At 44.0% G+C, this 23,221-nt stretch overlaps 1 protein-coding gene across 2 annotated transcripts in view; it reads right to left on the reverse strand.

The window, feature by feature from the left end:
- Positions 1-1,201: 1,201 nt before the first annotated feature.
- SYT13 (synaptotagmin 13) overlaps positions 1,202-23,221 on the reverse strand; it is a 30,465-nt gene continuing 8,445 nt past the window's right edge. Inside the window, exons 3-7 of one of the 2 annotated variants that reach the window (XM_040409731.1) lie at positions 9,752-9,886; positions 7,320-7,633; positions 2,223-2,349; positions 1,752-2,057; positions 1,202-1,714 (exon numbers count right to left, since the gene is read on the reverse strand). In XM_040409731.1, coding sequence (XP_040265665.1) covers positions 1,753-2,057; positions 2,223-2,349; positions 7,320-7,633; positions 9,752-9,886 — 881 coding nt within the window. In that variant the 3' untranslated portion in view covers positions 1,202-1,714; position 1,752. Of the gene's footprint in view, positions 1,715-1,747; positions 2,058-2,222; positions 2,350-7,319; positions 7,634-9,751; positions 9,887-23,221 lie in introns of both variants that reach the window. The other variant, XM_040409730.1, reaches the window with a different exon arrangement.

Genomic DNA, 23,221 nt, shown 5'->3' on the forward strand with positions numbered 1-23,221 from the left:
TAAAGGGAATGCCCACTTTTGGCACAATGACGCTTTTTAGATTCTTTTTGTGCTTATTAAATTCGTGATGTATCTTTATAGAGACCGGAGTTCTGTATTTCTGAGGCAGAGATTTCAATTCCCCTGCCTAGACATGCATACAATTCTCACTGCCCGCAGCCACCACCAGGGCGGAGCTTACCGCATACTGAGCTCTATGTATACCCTAAGCTCCTAGGCTCCACCTAGTGGTGGCTGCAGGAAGGCAAAATGTTATCATTTAAAGGGGTTTTCCCATCCGAGACAATGGGGGCATATCGCCAAGATATGGGTTTACACTGCACTATACTTTACACCAGTTTCTGGTATAAATTATGTGGCAAGAGAGAAGCGAGACTGGCACAAGTGGCATAAAGAATTTGCCCTCTTTTTTGTCTCTATGACTTCAGTTCAAAGCTTTACCTTTTGGTGAAATAAGAAATTAATTCTTCTTTAACTTACACAAAATTTGTTCTAAAAAAAAAAAGAAAATTACTCCTCCCCCCCCCCCCTTTCTTAAAACCATAAGAATCTAGATTTCAGGATGAAAAATAATCTCTTGGAGGTCAAGAAGATTTCTTTTTTTTTATATATATATTTTCAAATGATGCCGATAAAAAAAAAAAAAAATGATACTATATAGTTGAAATTTTTGCAAATGAAAACATTTTGGTATAATTATCCACCGTTTATTACCTGGGACAAAGAGCATCTCTCTCCCTGGAGGACTTTACATGGACATATCACAGATTTCAATGGACACTATGTAATGCTACGTTTCCCCTGAGGTGGCGCTGCAGGGGAATTGAACGCTTGCTGTGGTTTTCCCTTGCAGATCACAGCTGATAGCTGAAGGTCTTAACAGCGGAGTACCCCGTGACAAACTTATTTTTGGGTGACCCATGTTAAAAAAAAAAAAATATATGGGTTTGTAAAAACTGTGGACAACTTTACAAATACAGTTCAGGTGGTCCTACTTGTGGAGCATAATCAATATCCATGCTGCTCATGCAAACAAACTATTTTTATTTTTTTATGCGGAACTATTCATTTCAATGGGTCCGCAAAAAAAACGGAAGTTACTCCGTGTGCATTCCGTTTCCGTATGTCCGTATTTCCGTTACGCGAAAAAATAGAACATGTCCTATTATTGTCCGCATTACAGACAAGGATAGTACTGCTCTATTAGGGGCCAGTGGTTCCATTCCCGCAAAATACGCATTGCACACGGACGCCATCCGTATTTTTTGTGGACCGCAAAATACATACGGTTGTGTGCATGAGCCCTTATGGCTATATACCATCGATAGGTTTGGGAAACACAGTGTAGGATGCACAAATGACCTGTGAAGAAATCATAAATAGACCTTTGAGGATGTCATGAAGCTCCTCCCATGAGGAACGAGTGGAATCTTTTGCAATGAGTTCAGCATAAAAAATTGGACCAGTGTCAGCACTAAGGAAACCTAGGCAAGTGGCGGAGCTTCAGCGACCCATGGCAATATGAGTAAACATGGTCTACTGTGTTGCCCATATACACCTGGAGCCGTCCCTCCTAAAAATGATACATTGTTACACTTTTAAACACAGTAAACCACTTTGTTGCTTTGTTTTCATCATTTTTGGCTCCATGTTCTTTTCCCATATTCTTGGCAGTGATGAGAGCCTCAGAGATGATGAGATCAGGACAGGGACTGGTCCATGTATATACTGATGTTCAGATGAGGGTGACTCTCATGGGAGCAAATGGTGCCACATTGCTATTTGTCTCCTGGGATTATTTATCATTTCTTGCCAGTGACTCTTTCCTATGCCAGTCTGATCTGACCCCAGATAACACGAGCCTATTGCACGACTAGGTCCTCCAGATTCCTGACTCAGCAACTCCATCTTCATGCTGACTTCTCCTAGGAGTTCTGGTGGCACCTCAAACATGATCATCTCATTCCAGACGGGATTGATTTTTTGTTTTGCCTTTTTGCTTTGTTTCCTCTTGAGCCTTTGTGCCTGATGCCAGAGGATGACCTTGAAGAACAGATCTACCAGGGAGACACAGGTAAGGGTCAGAAGGCTGTGATTCTTGTGTATGCCCCAGCTACAGATCGCCCGGAGCTTTATTACAGTTGACACTTTTGTTTGATGTTTGCTTAGTGACTTGTAAATCTTCAGAAGTAAAGTGCACATGAAAGATGCAGGTCACGTACCTTTGCCCACGAGGTCGTTGTCCTTATCGGAGTGGATATTCCGGGCTTTGATTAGCACCACGATGAGGCGATTGGCCGCTGGGAGATAACTCATGGACATGAGGACTTCTCCAGACGAGTCTGCATCCTGAGGATAATAATATACACAATAATCACTTCACTGATTTTGTCCTAAATCTGACCATTTTCTCCAATCACACCTAGAGCTGCATTCAGAATTCTGCCAGTTGAACTAAAAAAATTGTCAGTGGTTTATCTACACTCCATTTCCAGAAATGTGGCCAAACAGGTCAGCTTTGATGACTGTATTATTTGGGCACTGTATGATTGTATTATTTGCCCTCTGATTGTATATTATTTGGGCACTGCATGATTGTATTATTTGGGCACTGTATGATTGTATATTATTTGGGCACTGCATGATTGTATTATTTGGGCACTGTATGATTGTATTATTTGGGCACTGTATGATTGTGTATTATTTGGGCACTGTATGATTGTATATTATTTGGGCACTGTATGATTGTATTATTTGCCCTCTGATTGTATATTATTTTGGCACTGTATGATTGTATATTATTTGGGCACTGTATGATTGTATATTATTTGGGCACTGTATGATTGTATATTATTTGGGCACTGTATGATTGTATATTATTTGGGCACTGTATGATTGTATATTATTTGGGCACTGTATGATTGTATTATTTGGGCACTGTATGATTGTATTATTTGGGCACTGTATGATTGTATTATTTGGGCACTGTATGATTGTATATTATTTGGGCACTGCATGATTGTGTATTATTTGGGCACTGTATGATTGTATAATTTGCTAATCTAGTAGCACCTGGGTCTGGGACACAGTCTCCAATCAATTCAGTAATTGAAGAAGGAGGAGCATATCCATTTGTGTGGTATATAAAGCTTTTGTTTTTAGTACACTGATGTATTGTCTTGAAGAAGGGCTCAATACCACAGCCCGAAACGCGTCACAATCTGTCCGTGTCTCTCCATGTGATTTTGTGTCGGATTTTATACTACAAGCTGAAATAAAGAAAACTTTTATACGCTGAAGCTGGAAACAATCTTTTCTTGTGCTCTTGGACTAATCAAGTGTGGCTAGGTTCAAGCCACTCCTTTTCCGTGCTTCACACAGGTGACTAAAGGTGAGAGCTGCTAAAACCCCTTTTCTTATCATTATTTGGGCACTGTATGATTGTATATTATTTGGGCACTGTATGATTGTATATTATTTGGGCACTGTATGATTGTATTATTTGGGCACTGTATGATTGTATATTATTTGGGCACTGTATGATTGTATTATTTGGGCACTGTATGATTGTATATTATTTGGGCACTGTATGATTGTATATTATTTAGGCACTGTATAATTGTATATTATTTGGGCACTGTATGATTGTATTATTTGGGCACTGTATGATTGTATTATTTGGGCACTGTATGATTGTATATTATTTAGGCACTGTATGATTGTGTATTATTTGGGCACTGTATGATTGTATTATTTGGGCACTGTATGATTGTTTTATTTGGGCACTGTATGATTGTATATTATTTGGGCACTGTATGATTGTATTATTTGGGCACTGTATGATTGTATATTATTTGGGCACTGTATGATTGTATATTATTTGGGCACTGTATGATTGTATTATTTGGGCACTGTATGATTGTATATTATTTGGGCACTGTATGATTGTATATGGGCACTGTATGATTGTATATTATTTAGGCACTGTATAATTGTATATTATTTGGGCACTGTATGATTGTATATTATTTGGGCACTGTATGAATGTATATTATTTGGGCACTGTATGATTGTATTATTTGGGCACTGTATGATTGTATATTATTTAGGCACTGTATGATTGTATATTATTTGGGCACTGTATGATTGTGTATTATTTGGGCACTGTATGATTGTATATTATTTGGGCACTGTATGATTGTATATTATTTGGGCACTGTATGATTGTATATTATTTGGGCACTGTATGATTGTATTATTTGGGCACTGTATGATTGTATATTATTTGGGCACTGTATGATTGTATATTATTTGGGCACTGTATGATTGTATATTATTTGGGCACTGTATGATTGTATTATTTGGGCACTGTATGATTGTATAATTTGCCCTCTGATTGTATATTATTTGGGAACTGTAAACCTCACCATGGATGTCCTAAAAATCTAAATGGGACCACCTTCTGGTTCATATTGTCATACCCTCCATCCTGGGAGACGGCATTCTGTCCCTTGTCTCGCAACTTAATAACTAAATATAATTTATAATTTGTGTTTACGAGCAGGTACCAGATGCCCCCCACCCCCACCCCTCAAACAGCAAATTCATCTTGAACCTGATATAAATGGAAATAAGCGGCTGTAAATAATGCAGGTGCGCAGAGCTGATCTGGAAATGTCTCCTTATCTACTTTCCATGAATTCCCTGACACCAGGAGGATATTAAGGTGAGGGGGAGTGTATGAGCTGTGCTATAAATAGCAGCTCCCCCTCCCCGCTGTACCAATAATTCAGCAATGATCGGCACCGGAGGACCACTCCAGGATATCTGCTGTGACGCAGGCAGACATCTGTGAACTAGGACACGTATTCAGGATCCGGTGCTCGCCATGTGCCGCTCGGCTGAAGTGACTCATTATCTGCTGCATCGTTGATTAATCTTATTCATAGATTTCAGGTTTTACGCTTCAATCTGATCTGCTGACGTCTTTCGCCTTAGGGCACTTTTACACTTGCGTTGCTGGATCCGGCAATCTGTATGCAAACAGAAACCATTTGTAGACGGATCCGGATGCGGATCCATCTCACAAATGCATTGCAATACCGGATCCGTCTGTCCAGTATCATCTGGAAAAACGGATCCGGTATTTTTTTTTTTTTACATTTTTAAAGGTCTGCGCATGCGCAGACTGGAAGACTGGATCCGTCAATGCGGCAATTTTAATGTCCGATCCGGCACGAATACATTCCTATGGAATTCCGGCATGTGTTTCGGCAAGTGTTCCAGAATTTTGGCCGGAGAAAATACCGCAGCATGCTTAGTAATGAGATCTGTGAAATTAATTTACGTTTTCAAACTAGTATCTGCTATTTATTACTCGTTGTGCACAGATGTATTAGAGCTGAGTTTGTGATTTGGCTCAACTCGTAGTCAGAAGGGCAGGTTATGCTACTCCATATATAATGGGGATTAACATTTACTCCCCCCATTCGTAAGTCTTCCACCGATTGCTAGAACAGGGACCCCAGGCCCACAGTCCTCAGTGTAGAGGAGTTGTATGTTGCAATGGCCAAGCATGCTCACAGCATCCTTTATAAAAGTCTATGTGATATGTGGAAATAGCTGAGCGCGCTCACTACATCTTCACCCTTTTAGGTGCCAATTCGCTGGAGGGTCAGACCTGGTGCCCCCATCATATTTCCCTCATGTCTTGATGTCACTGCTTTCCATAGTCATAGTTAGGTTAAGGTAGATCCAAATCATGATCATGATCCTGTCTTGCAACATTGGGAGAAGAGCAAAGCAGGTAAGTGCACGTCATTTGGGTCAGGCCAACAAGTTTGCTAAGAATATTAAAGGGAGGCCCCACCGCTGATTTACCATGACCAGATACCAAGCCTGTAGCATCTTTGTAGTGTATCCTCCTAAATAGTGTTGGAAACCAAGAACAAGCTGCTGTTGATGGATCTGGTATTTATATTATTTTTATTATTTCTATTTTTACAGCTTTGAGTGTACAGTTAAAAGGGTTTTCTGAGATTTTATTTTACTGATCGGTGGGGGTCCGACAGCCATGACTCCTGTGAGCGCCGCGCCCTTCTCTCTGCTTTCCCTAGGCGACACGTTCATCAGTCACATGACCTAGGTGCAGCTCAGTCCCATTGAAATCAATGGGGCTGAGCTGCAGTACCAATCACAGCTGCGAGTAGAACCATTGCCTTCTCAAAATAGCTGATTGGGGAGGGGGGCCCGGATGCCCCCTACTGATCAGATACTGATGACCTATCAGATAACCCCACCCCGCATTCTGTGACATCACCAGTCTATGTCAGATAACCCCACCCCACATTCTGTGGCATCACCAGTCTATGTCAGATAACCCTACCCCATAGTCTGTGACATCACCAGTCTATGTCAGATGACCCCACCCCACATTCTGTGACATCACCAGTCTATGTCAGATAACCCTACCCCATAGTCTGTGACATCACCAGTCTATGTCAGATGACCGCACCCCACATTCTGTGACATCACCAGTCTATGTCAGATAACCCCACCCCAAAGTCTGTGACATCACCAGTCTATGTCAGATGACCGCACCCCACATTCTGTGACATCACCAGTCTATGTCAGATAACCCCACCCCATATTCTGTGACATCACAAGTCTATGTCTGATAACCCCACCCCACATTCTGTGGCATCACCAGTCTATGTCAGATAACCATACCCCACAGTCTGTGACATCACCAGTCTATGTCAGGTGACCCCACCCCACATTCTGTGACATCCCAAGTCTATGTCAGATAACCCCACCCCACATTCTGTGACATCACCAGTCTATGTCAGATAACCCCACCCCACATTCTGTGACATCACCAGTCTATGTCAGATAATCCCACCTCACAATCTGTGACATCACCAGTCTATGTCAGATGACCCCACCCCACAGTCTGTGACATCACCAGTCTATGTCAGATGACCCCACCCGCACCCCACATTCTGTGACATCACCATTCTATGTCAGATAACCCCAAACCACATTTTGTGACATCACTACTCTGTCAGATGACCCCACCCTACATTCTGTGACATCACCAGTCTTTCTCAGATAACCCCACCCTTCATTCTGTGACATCATTAGTCGTTAACCCTCTGTGTACTAGTTTAAATCAGGTGATACATTCTCATTTCACTGTAGGCTGCAAAATTCGTTTTTTTGGACCACTCTGCAGCGTTTTGTCCACTAGGGGTCAGCACATGAGAAAACGGCAATATTGCATATTTATACATGAAAGACATATATATTACTTTCTCCACCTTTTCTGGTGCCCTGAGGTCCACCCATCTTGCTGTGCCAAACGGAATGCCAACGTGAGCCAGGCTCAGGGTGATTTCTCCAGCCACCTGATGTCGAGAGAAGCGGTCGCAGTTCCTAAGGGTGAGGGTCAGCGTGGCCTCCGCTCTGTCCTCCTCCTTCAAAGAGAACAGCAGAGCTTCTTCCCACACCGTGTGGGCCTTTCTCTTTATAAGTGCTGTTTGTGCCTCCGTCTGGCCATGATGAGTATTTAGTGTGCCCAGGACGTAACAGTGACTGCCACCATCCTCCTCTCCTGGAAGCACTGCTCCTACAACTGCAATATATCAACATTGTGTATGTTTAGTTTTTTTCCCAAATTTCCACCAAACTAATGGATGTTTTGCAAAAATATTCACACCCTGCAAATGATCACTCACCTTCCATTACTCATGCTCCAAGAAGATCAGATATTGTTTGTCAAAAAAATTAATTTCCACTCCTTTACCCTGCAGAGCCCATGTCCCATGTATGACCCAAACCAGCCAGTTATGTCCTCTTCTGGGTGGGGTTTATTTAAGGCCCCAACCATTTTCAGCCCAGGACAAGCCAAATTTACTGGGATTGTTGGCAACTACGCACCCCAGTGTTCCCTCCATGTTACAGGTAGGTATTGGGACCTGCAAAGCAGTTCTATAGTGAGAGTGGACCCTAGCAAACAGCTCGCCATATCTTAGCTTCCTGAATTCTTGTGACTGTGAAATGTAGGTTAAGGTAAAGCTGATTGTGGTTGACTTGTGAGTGTGAGGAGATGCTCGGGATTGGCTTGTGAGTGTGAGGAGATGCTCGGGATTGGCTTGTGAGCATGAGAAGATGCTCAGGATTGACTTGTAAGTGTGAGAAGATGCTCGGGATTGGCTTGAGAGTGTGAGAAGATGCTCGTGATTAGCTTGTGAGTGTGAGGAGATGCTCGGGATTGGCTTGAGATCGTGAGAAGATTATTGTGATTTGCTTGTAGTGTAAGAAGATACTTGTAATTGCCTTGTGAGATGGAGAAGATGCTCATGATTGGCATGTAAGTATGAGAAGATGCTTGTGATTTGGTTGTGAGCGTGAGAAGATGCTTGTGAGTGTGAGAAGATGCTCCTGATTGGCTTGAGAGCGTGAGAAGATGCTTGTGATTGGCTTGTCGTGTAAGAAGATGCTTGTAATTGGCTTGTGAGTCTGAGAAGATGCTTGCGAGTGTGAGAAGATGCTCGGGATTGGCTTGTGAGTCTGAGAAGATGCTTGTGATTGGCTTGTGAGTGTAAGAAGATGCTTGCAATTGGCTTGTGGGTCTGAGAAGAGGCTTGTGAGCGTGAGAAGATGCTCGTGATTGGCTTGTGAGCGTGAGAAGATGCTTGCGATTGGCTTGAGAGTGTGAGAAGATGCTTGTGATTTGGTTGTGAGCGTGAGAAGATGCTTGTGAGTGTGAGAAGATGCTCGTGATTGGCTTGAGAGCGTGAGAAGATGCTTGTGATTTGCTTGTTGTCTAAGAAGATGCTTGTAACTGGCTTTTGAGTGTGAGAAGATGCTTGCAATTGCCTTGTGAGATAGAGAAGATGCTCATAATTGGCTTGTAAATATGAGAAGATGCTTGTGATTGGCTTGTGAGTGTGAGAATATGCTTGTGATTGGCTTGTGAGTGTGAGAAGATGCTTGTGATTGGCTTGTGAGAAGATGCTTGTGATTGGCTGACAGCTTTGTTGTTTTTTTTCTAGGTCATGCATTTGAGAATCGATCTCATATAGGCTGATCTTCAGGGTAGGAAAACCATGGCTGCTTTCTTCCAGAAAACAATGCCACACCTGTCCACAGGCTGTGTATGGTATTGCAGCTCTCCCAATTCTCTTTATTGGACTTTAGCTGCAATACTAGACACGACACATGGACAGGTTGGCCGCTGTTTTTCTAATAATTGACACCTTGTCCGATGTGCCATATCTGCTGCCATAAACCTTCATCATGGAGTGTGACCTCCTTCTAGATACATCTCTGAGGATGAATAATCACTCTCCTGCAGGTCTCACACTGAATACTAATATGTGAAATCTTAGGGCCCTCATACACATTAGTGTATTGTTGGCTGAACCCCCCAAGAACTGCAGGTTTGGCTGACCATCTAATGTGTGTGGGAAGCTCCCGACTCTCCCCCAACAGACGATGTTAGGGGAGAGCAGGATTGGGCAGAATGAATACTTTTGCCTGATCCTTTTGTTTTCGCGGGAGATAAGAAGTGTTTGGGGGCAGCTTTCTCCTCTCTGCTCATGGAATACACATCCGTGTTCTGCAGAGCTGACTGTGTACGGAGGAGTCGGGGGAGATCGCTGTCGGCCTCAGGATCCTCAGACGCTGCTCTCCTACTTCTCATTTACATATAACTGATGGCGCGATTTCCATATAATGACATATTTACCTTCAAGGAAGGACACACATAACTCTGCCGCCTGCCGGTCATACCCCAGGGAGTAGCGCAGTTTTGGTGCATGATGTAAAGAAGAGGTTGTCTTCTCAGGGTCCTCACCAGCAGGAGAGAGATTTGGTATCTGGTCTGGAAATGATAACGAGTTAATGGTTACGTAGATAATAAATAAGGACACATTTATAACATGAGATTTCATATAAAACCAATACACCTCTGTGCAAGAGCAAACCCATATAAAACTGAGAGAAGATACAAACTACATATACAGTTGCAAGAAAAAGTATATGAACCCTTTGGAATTATATGGATTTCTGCACAAATTGGTCATAAAATGTGATCTGATCTTCATCTAAGTCACAACAATAGACAATCACAATCTGCTTAAACTAATAACACACAAAGAATTAAATGTTACCATGTTTTTATTGAACGCACCATGTAAACATTCATAGTGCAGGTGGAAAAAGTATGTGAACCCTTGGATTTAATAACTGGTTGAACCTCCTTTGGCAGCAATAACTTCAACCAAACGTTTCCTGTAGTTGCAGATCAGACGTGCACAACGGTCAGGAGTAATTCTTGACCATTCCTCTTTACAGAACTGTTTCAGTTCAGCAATATTCTTGGGATGTCTGGTGTGAATCGCTTTCTTGAGGTCATGCCACAGCATCTCAATCGGGTTGAGGTCAGGACTCTGACTGGGCCACTCCAGAAGGCGTATTTTCTTCTGTTTAAGCCATTCTGTTGTTGATTTACTTCTATGCTTTGGGTCGTTGTCCTGTTGCAGCACACATCTTCTGTTGAACTTCAGCTGGTGGACAGATGGCCTTAAGTTCTCCTGCAAAATGTCTTGATAAACTTGGGAATTCATTTTTCCTTCGATGATAGCAATCCGTCCAGGCCCTGACGCAGCAAAGCAGCCCTAAACCATGATGCCCCCTCCACCATACTTCACAGTTGGGATGAGGTTTTGAGGTTGGTGTGCTGTGCCTCTTTTTCTCCACACATAGTGTTGTGTGTTTCTTCCAAACAACTCAACTTTGGTTTCATCTGTCCACAGAATATTTTGCCAGTACTGCTGTGGAACATCCAGGTGCTCTTGTGCAAACTGTAAATGTGCAGCAATGTTTTTTTTGGACAGCAGTGGCTTCCTCTGTGGTATCCTTCCATGAAATTCATTCTTGTTTAGTGTTTTACGTATTGTAGATTCTCTAACAGGGATGTTAGCATATGCCAGAGACTTTTATAAGTCTTTAGCTGACACTCTAGGATTCTTCTTCACCTCATTGAGCAGTCTGCGCTGTGCTCTTGCAGTCATCTTTACAGGACGGCCACTCCTAGGGAGAGTAGCAGCAGTGCTGAACTTTCTCCATTTATAGACAATTTGTCTTACCGTGGACTGATGAACAGCAAGGCTTTTGGAGATAATTTTATAATCCTTTCCAGCTTTATGCAAGTCAACAGTTCTTAATCGTAGGTCTTCTGAGAGCTCTTTTGTGCGAGGCATCATTCACATCAGGCAATGCTTCTTGTGAAAAGCAAACCCAGAACTGGTGTGTGTTTTGTATAGGGCAGGGCAGCTGTAACCAACACCTCCAATCTCATCTCATTGATTGGACTCCAGTTGGCTGACACCTCACTCCAATTAGCTCTTAGAGATGTCATTAGTCTAGGGGTTCACATACTTTTTCCACCTGCACTGTGAACGTTTACATGGTGTGTTCAATAAAAACATGATAACATTTAATTCTTTGTGTGTTATTAGTTTAAGCAGACTGTGATTGTCTATTGTTGTGACTTAGATGAAGATCAGATCACATTTTATGACCAATTTGTGCAGAAATCCATATCATTCCAAAGGGTTCACATACTTTTTCTTGCAACTGTAGATGTCACTGGATTCAAACCAAGGATCCCAGCTCTGTTGGCAACAGTGCTAAACACTGAGCCACCATACTGCCCTGGTGGTGGTGATGATTGATGGATGGATATATAGATATACTATAGATATGAGATAGATAAATAGATGTGAGATAGATAGATAGATAGATGTGAGAGATAGTCTAAATTTGCTTACCGAAATGTATCTTTCCTTGAGTCCAAAGGCAGCACAACACAAAGGGTTAATGTCTTGTTCCTCCCGTCAAGGACAGAAGATAAATCTTTAGTAAATCAGACTAATTAACCCCCCTATAAAGGAGTGCACACCCACTAGGTAGACGTGTTTTTTTCCAAGCAATGTCTTTTTAGGGAGGGATATTTGTGCTGCCTTTGGACTCAAGGAAAGATACATTTCGGTAAGCAAATTTAGACTTTCCTTATCGTACTTCAGGCAGCACAACACAAAGGGATCTGAAAAGCAGTATTAAACAAGAAAGGGGGGAGGTCGAAATCGCAGCCTTAATAATCACTTGTCTGTCAAAGGCTGAATCACAAGCACCAGATGCATCCAACTTATCTTGTAAAGATGCATGGATAAGACCATGTAGATGTCCTGCATATTTGATCAATGCTTTTTTTTTTTTTTTCCTCAGCCCAAGCGACTAAGTGGACTGAGTTGAGTGTGCTGTAACTCCACCTGGTAACTGGAGTGCTTGGAGTTACCACCTGGTAACTTTTATACTTCTCTATATAAACAGCTAGTCAGCTGACCTGAAGGACCCTGGTTCTCCAATGACCAGTCTTGTTGAGCCTAATGAGGATTCTGAAAGATTAATTTCTTAACTTACATTCATGTCAGATGAGAGCTTTGGTAGGATATAGGGCATCGATCTTAAAATCGAGTTATCTTGATCTACTTTCAGATATGGCCCTTGCAAAGTCTGACACCTTCTTGGCTGATGCAAATGCCACCAGAAATAAAACCTTCAAAGATACAAACCTTACTGGTGCTTCTGTAAGAGGCTGAAATAGACATTCAACCAGGGTCTTGAGGAGAACAGCCCGATCCCAGGATGGAATAGGAGGCTTAACCGATTAAATAAAATTGAATAAAGAACGTAAAAGAAAAAAATAAAGCATGAATGCACGAAGGGTCCATCTATGCAAGCAGTGGGGGCCATGAAATGCACTCTTACAGTGTTGGATTTTAACCCAAACTGGAATCCTTCCTGTAAAAAAATGCAAGGCTTCAGACCGATCAGGGTTCTGCAAAGTTTCCTCCACCACATCTTACAAGCCCTTCTCCACTCCTGAACCATCAGATTCCAGTCTATAGGCTGAAACATCTCCGCTGGATTCTGTAGGCCTGCTTGGACCAGAAGGTTCGGCTGGACTGTATCTCCAATAATTTCCTCTGGAAAGTTGTAGCCAGTGAGGGATCGTGCCCTTTTGGCCAGATGAGCACTATGGCTATGGCTGAGACTCTTGTCTTATTTTCCCCTTAGCATCTAAATGGGGTACCCCATCTGCGCACAATCTCTTAAAAATACAGTCTCTGAAGGGGGGGGGGGGGGGGGGGGGGGCGGTGACCTGCTGTGGTGCTGCCAAGACGTGATTCAGAGAGCTCTCTGACTTATCTTGACAATCCTTGGCCATTGGCGGTTATAAGAGCTACAGAATGGTCCAGTCTCCAGTCAATCAGTACTAGCTAGTACACGCGGTTCCATCTGTCTTGGACCGCCCTGACCGATCATGGACAGGAGATCTGCCTCTTTTACAACCGAGGCCTATGCGGCCTAGAAGCCTAGGGGTCTCCTGATCTGAAGCTCCCGGCTGCATGGCACATCAGCATCTCTAGCCCCAAGACCATAGCATTTTCTGAACCAGGAGCTGAAGGACCAGATAAGAGACGTGCGCCACCGGGCCCCTTACTGCACTGTGTTTAAGGCCCCGTGGAACACCGCGCAGACCTACTCGGCGAAACATTGTGAGTGCCGCATCTGCCCCCGTAACTGGTGATACCACTAACTACAAATACTGCCATCCTAGGCGTACAACTCACCAGAGGGCCTGACATCCTGGTTAGTACTATACCGGAGCCTCCCTGGTGGATCTGGCCCCGCGCCCCGCTCTGTGAACTGCTGTATGTGTTACTGGTTCCTCTTTACCCCATTGAAAACGCTTCTCCGCATAACGTAAAAAATATACTGCCTCACGAGGAGAAATGAACAAATACATGACAAAGGAAAATTCCAACTCTGCCATTCAGAAAGTGTCTACCCCATCTAAAGACGTTCTTCCTTTGGCACATGCTGATACTGGAGAGGAATCGTGAAATGGATGTTCCTTCCCATCAAGATTCTCTTCCAATCTCTCGTTCCTTCTTACAAAAATCCCTGGCCAAAGCTTTAGACTTACAAGATATAAAGCAAGATGTGAAGTTATAAAGCAAGATGTGCAGTTATAGTACAGCTGTCACGGCTAATCTGTTGTCCTGCCAAAATTACCACAATGCGGCCTTTGACGCTATTGAAGATCAGGAGAACAGAAGTCATAGAAGCAACTTGCGAATAAAAGATCTTCCAGAATCCGTTATACCAACAGCCCTTCACTCAACAGTTCTGCAAATCCTCCGCTTCATCCTAGGGGACTCCTATGCAGATGATGTTATAATAGAACGAGTCCATAGAGCACAACGGAGGAAGCCTAAAGATTCTGAACTATAACGGGATGGTGAAGGAAGAGATTCTGCGTCTTACTAGAAGATCTACCCAGATTGAGTTTGAGGGCCCCCAAGTATATATTTTAAGGACTTATCTCCACAAACATTACAAAAGAGAAGAGCCCTCAAGCCATTAACAGAAGCTCTTAGATCTAAGGGCATCCAATACAGCTGGAAATTCCCATTAGGACTCATGTTCACATCCAGTAATAAAAGATTCCTGGTCCGGTCACTCACAGACCTCCCAGATGGATATACGGCCTTGGATCTACCAGACCTCCAGATTACTGATTGGGCAGAGGTGAAGGACCTGGCAAATTTACCACATCTTAAACCACCTACCCCATGGGAAGGAGTTACACACGGTCGCTCCGCGAAATCCAGGAGGAAGGGAGGAAGACTGACACCAAAAAGCATCATTTCAGATAACACCTGAACTGACATGTCGGTAAAAGGGACATTTCTCCACCTCCAGTGCTTTGATACTAGATTGTACTGTAACCTTTATGGATACCTATAGACACTATCTGTTCCCACCTTCGCCTTTACTTTACTTCTGTCTATATTCCATTCTGCTCTCTTGAAAACTGACCTCCCTCTAAGAGATCTATCTTCTTATTCCTTTTAAGAGTAGACCCGAGATTGCCTTCCCTCCATGAACACATGCTACCGTTCTTATTCTCACACTGTATCCCAGTGCCAACTTGACTTCTTCCCCTATACATGCCAACTTCAAACTGGGGCACAAAGTTTGGAAACTTCCAAATGTCCTTCTGCTCTTTGCTCCTTCCTTTCATTTCCTGCCCTCTCTCTCTCTATACACGTGAACACCTTCTGGTGTCCGACCCGGCCCATAACTCTCCACTATATAGGCTCTTCCACTATCTCTAAATTTCCGCTACTCTCTTGTAGCGCTATCATTTTCCTTCTTTACAAACTATCCTTATTTTTTTTCACCCTTGATTTTTCTTTATGCTTCCATTATCATGTATATATGATTCGTTGGGTCTCTACAGCCATGACATCTGTAATACCGCTGTCACCGGCTGTATCTCTTTATAGTACTCTTATAAAGCCCCCGATTCACCTTAAGCGTTGCACTATATACTTTGACTGTTTGTCTTATCTTATGATTGCTGTTGATATTTTATTGATATGTTATTTCTGTTTTGTTCCCACACCTCAACCTTTCCTTCCTTCCTCCCTCCCACCCCAAGGACCTCTGGTAACAATATGGCTATGCAGCTAATGGCTCTTTTTCCTAAATATTTAAATTACACGCTTTAATATTGTATCCTACAATGTGAGAGGCCTAAATTCTCCATCTAAGAGAGGTCAGGTGATTTCTTTTCTTAAAAAGAATGAAGCAGATATCTGTTTGATACAGGAAACGCACTTTAGGAAAACGAACCTTCCCACTATGAACAGACTTCATTTTTCCACATGGTATCACGCTGGCTCGGACAGTGGCGCGCTGAAGGGTGTAAGTATAGGAATTAGCAAACGTATCTCCTTTTCTGTGGTTGATAAATGTGTGGACACAGAGGGCCGCCATCTCTTTATTAAAGGAAAACTAGGTAACTCTATGTTCACAATAGGGAATCTCTATGCTCCCAATAAGGATCCAATTCCTTGGCTCATCAAGGTCTTAAAGAAATGATCACGCTTTTCAGAAGGGACCTTAGTTTTGGGTGGTGATCTCGATGTGGCTTTAAACCCACTTATAGACATGTCTAATGGAAAATCGGCCCATCGATTCGGGACCTTAGTGAAATTAAAACAGCTACTTTACTCCTTACAATTAGCTGACTCGTGGCGCGCACACATTATTCGGCCCCACACAAATCCTATTAATGGATATGTCAGAGCTGCTGCATAAAGTGCGGGCCGTCTGTGCGCGCTTCCGGCGTTCTCATCCTGCCGCCGCTCGGCTGTCTGCTCTACAGTGTAACTTCGGACTTCCCGCTCACCGCCTCATATGCGACGTGCCCACCAGGTGGAACTCCACCTTGCACATGCTGGACAGACTGTGCGAGCAGCAGCAGGCCATAGTGGAGTTTCAGCTGCAGCACGCACAAGTCAGTCGCACTGCGGAACAGCACCACTTCACCACCAATGACTGGGCCTCCATGCGAGACCTGTACGCCCTGTTGCGCTGTTTCGAGTACTCCACCAACATGGCCAGTGGCGATGATGCCGTTATCAGCGTTACAATACCACTTCTATGTCTCCTTGAGAAAACACTTAGGGCGATGATGGAAGAGGATGTGGCACAGGACGAGGGGGAGGAAGAGGGGTAATCTCTAACACTTTCAGGCCAGTCTTTTAGAAGTGGCTCAGAAAGAGGATTTTTGCAACAGCAGAGGCCAGGTACAAATTTGGCCAGCCAGGACCCACTACTGGAGGACGAGGATGAGGAGGAGGAGGAGGATGGGGATGAAGCATGTTCACAGCGGGGTGGTATCCGCAGCTCGGGCCCATCACTGGTGCGTGGCTGGGGGGATACGGAGGACGCAGACGATACACCTCCCACAGAGGACAGCTTGTCCTTACCTCTGGGCAGCCTGGCACACATGAGCGACTACATGCTGCAGTGCCTGAGCAACGACAGCAGAGTTGCCCACATTTTAACGTGTGCGGACTACTGGGTGGCCACCCTGCTGGATCCCCGGTACAAAGGCAATGTGACGTCCTTAATTCCCTCACTGGAGCGTGATCGGAAGATGCGCGACTACAGGCGCACGCTGGTAGACGCGCTCATGAGAGCATTCCTGACTGACGCCGGAGGAAAAGTGGAAGCACAAGGCGAAGGCAGGGGAGGAGGAAGAGGTCGCCAATGCAGCTGTGTCAGCGCCAGCACCTCAGAAGGCAGGGTTAGCATGGCCGACATGTGGAAAAGTTTTGTCACCTCGCCGCAACAACCGGCCCCAACTGCTGATATGGAGCGTGTTAGCAGCAGGCAGCATTTGAACAACATGGTGGAACAGTACCTGTGCACACGCCTACACGTACTGACTGATGGTTCTGCCCAATTCAACTTCTGGGTCTCCAAATTGTCCACATGGCCAGAGCTTGCTCTGTATGCCTTGGAGGTGCTGGCCTGCCCTGCAGCCGGTGTACTCTCTGAACGTGTGTTTAGCACGGCAGGAGGCGTCATTACAGACAGACGCAGCCGCCTGTCCACAGCCAACGTGGACAAGCTCACGATCATTAAAATGAACCAGGCTTGGATCCCACAGGACTTGTCTGTACCTTGTGCAGAATAGACAGTTCTAACAGCCTCACCCATCCATCCTTGTACTCAAGTCAAGTGCACTTATTCCTTTAATTTTTTTTATATGTCCCAATATTTTGGGGGATACTCCTATGTAAAAATGCAAAATAACACAAATCAGTGTTGGCTACCTATTCCTCCTTCGCCGCTGCTTCCACCTAGACAGCCACGTGAGCCTACACGGCCACATCCACCCATTCACCGCCTCCTCAACCCCTTCCTCCTACATCATTCCTAATTTATATTTTTTTAAGGTCTTTTATGTTTTTTTAATTAATTTCCCTATCCACATTTGTTTGCAGAGCATTTGCCATGCTCTTAAGCACATTTTGCTGCCCTTTGCAGCCCTCCAGCTCTTTCCATGACATTTTTAAAGCCATTTTAGTGCTCAAAAGTTCGGGTTCGGGGTCAAGTTCGAGTCCCGAACCCGAATTTTTTTTCAAGTTCAGCCGAACCCAAACATCCAGGTGTCCGCTCAACTCTAGGCAAGACCATTCGTGAATTTCGGAAACCGATTGGGGAACACTTGGCTGGACGCGATGCCACATCTCTGACCCATGTCCCACCTCTACATGGACAGATGAGTATAACTGAGCGATTGATCGCCGCTCCTTTTGTCACTATACATCTGCTGGCGACAATGTTATCGTAGAACTGCTGATTGTATTTGTAGCCCATAGTAGGGCGATTTTTGGCAGTAGGACCACATTGGCACTATATCGCCACGACAGTCACATTGTCCCCTGATGATTTGGTGCCACTGAAACGCCCTGTGGAGTTGGTGTGAGTGTTTATTTTCTCTTTATTTCATCCCTTTAACGAAGCTGGGCAGTCATCGCCGCATTCCAAAGGGACCACCAGGGCCGTATACGAAGACACATTTTGGACAGAGCTGTAGGGACTCTTAGGGTAAGAGACCCAGTGTTGTGTCCTTTAACCCCTTTAAGTCTATACACTACCCTCTCTCCAGGTCCTGCTGAGCTATTTGAGTTATCTTGTTTTGCATTTCTATTAATTGATATGGGCCTATTGTAATGTAAGAGAACTACCTACCAATTACTGGGGCATTTTAAAATCAGACCCAGACATTGGTCATCTGGTAGGAGATACACCCTTGATTACTTACCGACGTGGACGTAATTTAAGGGATCGTCTGGTCCACAGTTTTTTTTCAAGCCCCCACCACAACCACTTGGCTGAGTACCACCCTCAAAGGGACCTTTCGATGCGGAAGATGTGTGGCATGCTCTGCTGTTCAACTAGGCGCTACATTCACTTGCAGCGTAACAGAGCAAACGTTCACCATCAGGTCCTTCGCTAATTGTAGGACTAGAGGTTTGGTGTATTTGGCCACATGTATCTGTGGAAAACAATACGTCGGGAAAACCTTTAGGGAATTCTTGCAGAAGAATAGCAGAACATCTCAATGATATTCGCAAGGGGGCTGATACCCCAATTGCGAGACATACTTCCACCTCTCATGGTGGCAATATGGACGTGATGAAATTCCAGGCCGTGGAGGTGGTGAGAAGATCTCCAAGAGGAGGTGATTTTGATAAGCGATTGCTACAAAAAGAGACACAGTGGATTTACCGTTTTCGCACACTCCAACCAGAGGGACTTAATGAGTACAACTCTTTTGTAGGCTTCCTTTGAGGCCCGATGTAGGCAAGTTATTCTAGAGTTGGGTAGGCGGTGTGTTATATAGAAATTCCACATGATACATCACCTCCATTTTCCTGGACAATCTCCCACTTTCCATTTTGTATTTTGTAAGACCCATCTTGTGTTAGTGACGGAATATTAGTTACACAACATCACTTACCAGAATCTGACACTGGTCCCTGTCCCTGCAATGCTCTGCTGCATTATTATTATTATTATTTTTAAACCGCCGTTTTGTCCCTTTAACCACTTAAGGACCACAGGTTTATACCCCCCTAAAGACCAGGCCCTTTTTTACAAATCGGCACTCCACAACTTTAGCGGTTTATTGCTCGGTCATGCAACTTACCACCCAAATGAATTTTACCTCCTTTTCTTCTCACTAATAGAGCTTTCATTTGGTGGTATTTTATTGCTGCTGACATTTTTACTTTTTTTGTTATTAATCGAAATTTAACGATTTTTTTGCAAAAAAATGAAATTTTTCACTTTCAGTTGTAAAATTTTGCAAAAAAAACGACATCCATATATAAATTTTGCTCTAAATTTATTGTTCTACATGTCTTTGATAAAAAAAAATGTTTGGGTAAAAAAAAAAATGGTTTGGGTAAAAGTTATAGCGTTTACAAACTATGGTACAAAAATGTGAATTTCCGCTTTTTGAAGCAGCTCTGACTTTCTGAGCACCTGTCATGTTTCCTGAGGTTCTACAATGGCCAGACAGTACAAACACCCCACAAATGACCCCATTTCGGAAAGTAGACACCCTAAGGTATTCGCTGATGGGCATAGTGAGTTCATAGAACTTTTTATTTTTTGTCACAAGTTAGTGGAAAATTATGATTTTTTTTCAGTCTCATATTCCACTAACTTGTGACAAAAAATAAAAACTTCTATGAACTCGCCATGCCCCTCACGGAATACCTTGGGGTGTCTTCTTTCCAAAATGGGGTCACTTGTGGGTAAGTTATACTGCCCTGGCATTCTAGGGGCCCGAATGTGTGGTAAGTAGTTTGAAATCAAAATGTGTAAAAAATGACCGGTGAAATCCGAAAGGTGCTCTTTGGAATGTAGGCCCCTTTGCCCACCTAGGCTGCAAAAAAGTGCCACACATGTGGTATCACCGTACTCAGGAGAAGTTGGGGAATGTGTTTTGGGGTGTCATTTTACATATACCCATGCTGGGTGAGATAAATATCTTGGTCAAATGCCAACTTTGTATAAAAAAATGGGAAAAGTTGTCTTTTGCCAAGATATTTCTCTCACCCAGCATGGGTATATGTAAAATGACACCCCAAAACACATTCCCCAACTTCTCCTGAGTACGGAGATACCACATGTGTGACACTTTTTTGCAGCCTAGGTGGGCAAAGGGGCCCATATTCCAAAGAGCACCTTTCGGATTTCACCGGTCATTTTTTACACATTTTGATTTCAAACTTCTTACCACACATTTGGGCCCCTAGAATGCCAGGGCAGTATAACTACCCCACAAGTGCCCCTATTATGGAAAGAAGACCCCCCCAGGTATTTCGTGATGGGCATAGTGAGTTCATAGAAGTTTTTTTATTTTTTGTCACAAGTTAGTGGAATATGAGACTTTGTAAGGGAAAAAAAAAAAAAAAAATCATCATTTTCCGCTAACTTGTGACAAAAAATATAAAATTCTAGGAACTCGCCATGCCCCTCACGAAATACATTGGGGTGTCTTCTTTCCAAAATGGGGTCACTTGTGGGGTAGTTATACTGCCCTGGCATTTTCCAGGGGCCCTAATGTGTGGTAAGTAGGTAAATGACCTGTGAAATCTGAAAGGTGCTCTTTGGAATGTGGGCCCCTTTGCCCACCTAGGCTGCAAAAAAGTGCCACACATGTGGTATCGCCGTACTCAGGGGAAGTTGGGGAATGTGTTTTGGGGTGTCATTTTACATATACCCATGCTGGGTGAGATAAATATCTTGGTCAAATGCCAACTTTGTATAAAAAAATGGGAAAAGTTGTCTTTTGCCAAGATATTTCTCACCCAGCATGGGTATATGTAAAATGACACCCCAAAACACATTGCCCAACTTCTCCTGAGTACGGAGATACCACATGTGTGACACTTTTTTGCAGCCTAGGTGGGAAAAGGGGCCCATATTCCTTTTATGAGGGCATTTTTAGACATTTGGATCCCAGACTCAATATGCCGCTCACGGAATACCTTGGGGTGTCTTCTTTCCGAAATGGGGTCACATGTGGGGTATTTATACTGCCCTGGCATTCTAGGGGCCCTAAAGCGTGAGAAGAAGTCTGGAATATAAATGTCAAAAAAAATTTACACATTTGGATTCCGTGAGGGGTATGGTGAGTTCATGTGAGATTTTATTTTTTGACACAAGTTAGTGGAATATGAGACTTTGTAAGAAAAAAAAAATAATTTCCGCTAACTTGGGCCAAAAAAATGTCTGAATGGAGCCTTACAGGGGTGTGATCAATGACAGGGGGGTGATCAATGACAGGGGGGTGATCAGAGAGTCTATATGGGGTGATCACCCCCCTGTCATTGATCACCCCCCTATAAGGCTCCATTCAGACGTCCGTATGCGTTTTGCGGATCCGATCCATCTATCAGTGGATCCGTAAAAATCATGCGGACATCTGAATGGAGCTTTACAGGGGGGTGATCAATGACAGGGGGGTAATCAATGACAGGGGGGTGATCAGGGAGTCTATATGGGGTGATCACCACAGTCATTGATCACTCCCCTGTAAGGCTCCATTCAGATGTCCGTATGCGTTTTGCGGATCCGATCCATCTATCAGTGGATCCGTAAAAATCATGCGGACATCTGAATGGAGCTTTACAAGGGGGTGATCAATGACAGGGGTGTAATCAATGACAGGGGGGTGATCAGGGAGTCTATATGGGGTGATCACCACAGTCATTGATCACGCCCCTGTAAGGCTCCATTCAGACGTCCGTATGCGTTTTGCGGATCCGATCCATCTATCAGTGGATCCGTAAAAATCATGCGGACGTCTGAATGGAGCTTTACAGGGGGGTGATCAATGACAGGGGGGTAATCAATGACAGGGGGGTGATCAGGGAGTCTATATGGGGTGATCACCACAGTCATTGATCACGCCCCTGTAAGGCTCCATTCAGACGTCCGTATGCGTTTTGCGGATCCGATCCATCTATCAGTGGATCCGTAAAAATCATGCGGACAGCTGAATGGAGCTTTACAGAGGGGTGATCAATGACAGGGGGGTAATCAATGACAGGGGGGTGATCAGGGAGTCTATATGGGGTGATCACCACAGTCATTGATCACGCCCCTGTAAGGCTCCATTCAGACGTCCGTATGTGTTTTGCGGATCCGATCCATCTATCAGTGGATCCGTAAAAATCATGCAGACATCTGAATGGAGCTTTACCCCCCTGTCATTGATCACCCCCCTGTAAAGCTCCATTCAGATGTCTGCATGATTTTTACAGATCCACTGATAGATGGATCGGATCCGCAAAACGCATACGGACGTCTGAATGGAGCCTTACAGGGGCGTGATCAATGACTGTGGTGATCAGCCCATATAGACTCCCTGATCACCCCCTGTCATTGATCACCCCCCTGTAAAGCTCCATTCAGACGTCCGCATGATTTTTACGGATCCACTGATAGATGGATCGGATCCGCAAAACACATACAGGCGTCTCCCTGGAGCCTTCCAGGGGGGGTGATTACCCCATATAGACTCCCTGATCACCCCCCTGTCATTGATTACCCCCCTGTCATTGATCACCCCCCTGTAATCAATGACAGGGGGGTGATCAGGGAGTCTATATGGGGTGATCACCTCCGTCATTGATCACTCCCCTGTAAGGCTCCATTCAGACGTCCGTATGTGTTTTGCGGATCCGATCCATCTATCAGTGGA

The sequence above is a fragment of the Bufo bufo genome, chromosome 10 (genome assembly GCF_905171765.1).
Source record: "Bufo bufo chromosome 10, aBufBuf1.1, whole genome shotgun sequence".
Classification (NCBI taxonomy): Eukaryota; Metazoa; Chordata; class Amphibia; order Anura; family Bufonidae; genus Bufo; species Bufo bufo.